Genomic DNA, 5538 nt, shown 5'->3' with positions numbered 1-5538 from the left:
GGAGATTGAATTGGAGTTCTTAGCTTTGGAAAAGGGGAACATGTTGATAACAAAATACAACACAACCTTTACCGAGAAGTCGTAGTTTTCCATTGACTATTGTTCCACTAGGGAGAATATGGTATGACATTATGTTAAGGAAAATAGATTATATTAATGTTATACAAAAACTTATAATATATATTGGATATTGTAAAAGTAAAAGTAAAATGTATAAGGTATGAACTATATTAGATAGTATCACAATATAAGTTGATGAATTTTTATGTTATTTGATAATTCGGTTAATGCCCAAAACATGACTAAAAACGTAAATTTCAACATATTTCTATTTTTCCCCATAATTATTTTAACCACTTTAATACATTCTTGCGCAACGCGTGATGTTACGCCTAGTATATACTTATAAATGAAACATTTTTTCTTTAACCACATTAATTTGAAACTCCCATGATTTTTTAGTTTCTTTCTAATAATGATTATAAATTATGTTTAACTTAAAATGTAATCATATATAAACTAAATTTCAAACCTAAAGTGTAGTCATAGATAAACTAAATTTCAATATTCAAATAATATCTTTACTTCTATTTATAAAGTTATGTCTTTAACTTTTAGCATATTATACTTAATTTATTAGTTTTAATATGTTGTTGCATGTCATTATCATTTTAAAACTACAACTTTTGAACAATTTTGATAAAATACTTAAGTTGTTAATTTTAAATATAATATTACATGGTGAATTTAAATATAAATTTCAGTTTAACTTAAAAACACAAAAAATATTTTGTAAATAGTTAAGTGATAAATTGTAGTGCTAAATGCAAAAATTAAAATTTAATCTTAAATTAACTAAAATATTTCCTAAATATATTTTTATAATTATTAAAAGTTTTCAAATAACTAGCTTTAAATAACTTATAATAACAATAGTTAAAAATAAAACTATATGAATGCTTATATTGTTACTTTTAAAAACAAAAATAATGTTTGATATTTTAAATAATTACAATGATAGAAATTAAAATATTAAACAAATAAATTTTAAAAAATTAATTAACAATAACAACTATAAATAACATTAAATCATATATTATATTTAATTTAATTAATAAATAACTTGTATGTAGAGTCATTTAAACGATTGAGATTATATATATATATATATATATATATATATATATATATATATATATATATATATATATATTATCATATAATTTGAAATAATTAATATATTATATCAACTTAATATACAAATTATCATATCAAATTTAACAACTTACCTACTATTTTATATATATATATATATATATATATATATATATATATATATATATATATATATATATATATATATATATATATATATATATATATATATATTTCGTTTCTGGGTAACAGTTGCGTAGAAATTCACCTACTTTTATTACTAAGGATAATATATTTTATATTTTATGATCTTACAGACTTCTTTTCTTACAAGGAAACTCCTAACTACTCACGTGCTACATTTCATTTCCCGAAGGAGGGGGAATTAAGAAATGGTGGGCGGAAAATGGTGGTGCTTCGACAATCGGAGTTCCGGTGGCGATGTGGCTGATCTTAACCCGGTACTTCTGGTGAGTGGCGTTGGTGGGACTATTCTGAATTCGAAGCCAAAGAGCTGGTTCGGGGTCACGACCCGTGTTTGGGTCCGTATTCTTCTTGCTGATTTGGAGTTCCGAAAGAGAGTCTGGTCCCTCTACAATCCCGACACTGGTGCATTCTCTTTCTCTCTAAAATCTCTATGCTTTGTGTCCTTTTTTAGCGTCTCTTTCTTTTTACTAACCGGGTTTAAAGGAAAACATCGTAGCTTCCATATACAGTTATAAAGCCCTTTTTTTTTGGTATATGAATGAAGCTGATCTTTTGTGTTTTTTTTTTTGTTAATGGGTGATTCTTTGTGGAATCAAATGAGGCATCTAAAATTCTGCTATCATATCTTTACCGGCAGTAGTTTTAATTTTCTTTTGGATCTGTGGGTAATTCAAAATTGAAATCTCATGGGATTATATTAAGGGTTCGTAATCTGTTATTTCAAATGGTTATAGCAGGTAAGTGAGTTATTACTTATTTGATTAGCAGCAGGTGGCTGTCTTAATCAAATCAATTTTGTTATGCTGATCAAGATAGTGATGAAATGTGAAATGAATTGAATATGGGGATTTTATTAATATGGCACGCTAACAAGTACATGTCATGTGTTTTGGATTTTCAGGCTACACTGAAGTATTGGATGATAGTTCTGATATTGTGGTTCCACAAGATGATTATGGACTATATGCCATTGATATTTTGGATCCTTCATATGTAAGTTACTAGCATCATCTATTATGTTTTTCTTTTTTATCAACTGCATACAAGAATAAGTAGTGTCTTGTATATTGATATAAATTCTCGTATATTTTGGCTTTTCAGTGGATAAAATGTTTACACGTGACAGATGTATACCACTTCCATGACATGATCGATATGCTTATTAAATGTGGATACAAGAAAGGAAGCACATTATTTGGATATGGATACGACTTCCGACAAAGCAATAGGTAGGTGACTTGAGCATTTTTGGTAATTAAGGGAGGTGTCAAAAAAATTCAAAAGAAAATAACCGAGTCACATGTATTTTTGTTGGCAGAATTGACCAGTCAATGGATGGCCTCAAGGAAAAGCTAGAGACTGCATATAAAGCTTCCGGGGGCAAAAAAGTCAACCTTATATCACACTCCATGGGTGGATTGCTAGTATCATGTTTCATATCACTCCATTCTGATGTATGCACATACAACCATTGAAGTTTGTTTTTTTTTTTTTACCTGTTTATCACACAAATGTGCTGTAATAACATGAAGAACATGACATGTGATCTACTTGCTTTCTAATATATATATATATATATATATATATATATATATATATATATATATATATATATATATATATATATATATATATATATATATATAATATAGGTCTTTTCCAAGTATGTGAATAAGTGGATAACCATTGCAACCCCTTTCCAAGGTAAGACCCATTTTTATTAACTGTTGTTTTGCATAAATGATGTTAAAGAATATTTTTATGTGTGGTTAAGAAATCCAAGAAGAGATTATCCTTGAAACCAAGTATGTGTGCTGTGTGCATCTGTATCATATTTACATCTTTTAGTTTTTGCACATGAGGGAGTAGTAGTAGATACTAAATACTTTTTGAGCAAGCTAATGTTTAGGTATATGTGTATCAGGTGCACCAGGATGCATCAATGATTCTCTGTTAACCGGATTACAGTTTGTGGAGGGACTTGAAAGCTATTTCTTTGTGTCAAGGTGGTCAATGCATCAACTGGTATTTTTTTTTTTATTTTGACATTCATCTCCTGGTTTAAAATATAATGACTGGAAACAAAAGATTCATTAGCTATAAAAATGAAGGCGATTCAGTTGTCTCCTTTTGTGCTTTTAGTTGGTGGAATGCCCATCAATATATGAGATGCTGCCTAATCCTGAGTTCCAATGGAGAAAGCAACCTGAAATTTTCGTATGGAGAAACCGTTCAGAAAATGGACAAGATTCAGCCAAACTGGAAACTTATGACCCATCTGGTTGTGTGGGGCTGTTTGAAGAAGCATTGAAGGACAATGAGGTAATTTATATTATATATGTCCCCAAAACAAGTCAACCTTTGACTTCTGAATGTGATCCGAGTGATTTGTGTAAACTTGACAGATAGAGTACAACAAGAAGACGATACCTTTGCCATTCAATTCTTCCATCTACAAATGGGCAGCCACTACACGCAAGATGCTAAACAGTGTGCAGCTTCCCGAAGGGATTGATTTTTATAACATTTATGGAACATCATTGGATACCCCTTTTGATGTTTGGTATGTTATAATATATGAATCTGTTAAATGTTTATCCATGCATCAATGCGGTTACCGACTTATGCAAAAATGTTTCTTTTTAGGGCAAATGTCAGATAAACATTCTGTTTTTCTGACATTGCCTTTTTATCTACAAATTTATGGGACAAATGTTTCAGTTTTACAAGTTTATGCAACTGACACAATCATGCAACCATGTTTTAATCAGTTAAAAAGCAAAAGTTGTTATATGATTAGAATGAAATGCGCTTACAGATTTCGTCTAAAAAACCACTTTGCATAAATGTGGAAAAAACTGAAACTTCACCACATAAACAAGTATTTATACCCTTTTTTGAATTAGAGTTGTAAATTTTCAGCACTGTACCCCTTCTTTGCATCACTAATACCATGATTATGATTATGATGTTTATTGTGTTTTGTGATTGAAAACTTGTGTGTGCTCAAATATATATATATATATATATATATATATATATATATATATATATATATATATATACACTCATCTGCAGTTATGGATCGGAAACTGATCCAATCAACGACCCATCTGAGATATGTCACACATCAGTAAGTCTTTAAAATCCTTTACCTATATTATATCTGGCATCACCTTCCTTCCTTGCTCTCTCTCTCTCTCTGGACATATTTATCTATTTTTTTTTCTTTTTACTTTTTTGCAGCCTGAATACTCATATGTGGATGGAGACGCTACAGTTCCCGCTGAGTCAGCAATGGTACTTACTGTATCCTACCTTATTTCTCATATGTTATATGTAGGGTGTGTATTTAAGTGGCTTTTCATTTAAACAAATACAACAGGCAGATGGATTTCCAGCAATAGAAAGGGTGGGGATCCCTGGTGCTCATCGGGGACTATTAAGAGATGAAACTGTATTTGAATACATACGCAAGTGGTTGGGACTCCAACTACAGAGCAACACTACACGTGTTGGTGTTAAAATCTCCAAAGTTGTTGATTTTGGTTTGGGTTGAAGCTTTTGGTTCATGGTTAATAATAACATATAGTTGTGTGTTGTATCTTAACTTAGCAATCATGCCAAGTTATTGCCAATGTGGATAATTAGAAATTACTTTTTTAGTTCGTGTATGTAATTAAAACTTTCTACTTTGGTGGCCGTTTTTTTTCCATTCTCTACAAATACAATATGTGAGACTATTTTAGTAGGGGTGTCCCTCATACTTCAAGCGGATGTGTACCTAAAAAAAAGATTTAATTTAATTTTTTTTTTTTTACACTACGAGCCGGAAATCGAACAGTGGCCCGGCACCCCAAATTCTCCACATAGGTCCGCCACTGTGTTCTATAACGAACGTAAAAAAGGAAGGTACACTCTAATACCCTATTCATGGATGTTTCATTTAACATTCTAAATTTCAAACCGATTTTTTTTTTTGAATAAATAATAAATCATCCAACACTGTTTTCATAAAACTCGAGTATCAAGTTGTTTAAAATTCATAAACCATATTATAATATGTATAAAAATAAAGGCACTCGGATCTAGTGTCGATCCACCTCATCAACGATGACTAACGACCCTAACAACTCACAACTTTAATGCATGTTTGGTTATCAAGAATGATGTTGT

General features: G+C 30.2%; 1 protein-coding gene across 1 annotated transcript; it reads left to right on the top strand.

Moving 5' to 3' along the window:
* Positions 1 to 1478: 1478 nt before the first annotated feature.
* On the top strand, positions 1479 to 5077 carry LOC145012389 (phospholipase A(1) LCAT3-like). The gene is made up of 11 exons (XM_078971187.1): positions 1479 to 1764; positions 2264 to 2355; positions 2464 to 2591; positions 2681 to 2816; positions 3015 to 3066; positions 3287 to 3387; positions 3505 to 3684; positions 3768 to 3925; positions 4441 to 4495; positions 4609 to 4662; positions 4748 to 5077. The coding sequence occupies exons 1-11, from the start codon at positions 1548 to 1550 to the stop codon at positions 4919 to 4921; spliced, it is 1347 nt and encodes a 448-aa protein (XP_078827313.1). The 5' UTR covers positions 1479 to 1547; the 3' UTR covers positions 4922 to 5077.
* Positions 5078 to 5538: the final 461 nt, after the last annotated feature.

Source organism: Lactuca saligna, chromosome 8, assembly GCF_052625555.1.
Source record: "Lactuca saligna cultivar CGN05327 chromosome 8, ASM5262555v1, whole genome shotgun sequence".
Classification (NCBI taxonomy): domain Eukaryota; kingdom Viridiplantae; phylum Streptophyta; class Magnoliopsida; order Asterales; family Asteraceae; genus Lactuca; species Lactuca saligna.
This window is presented reverse-complemented; position numbering and strand designations above follow the sequence as displayed.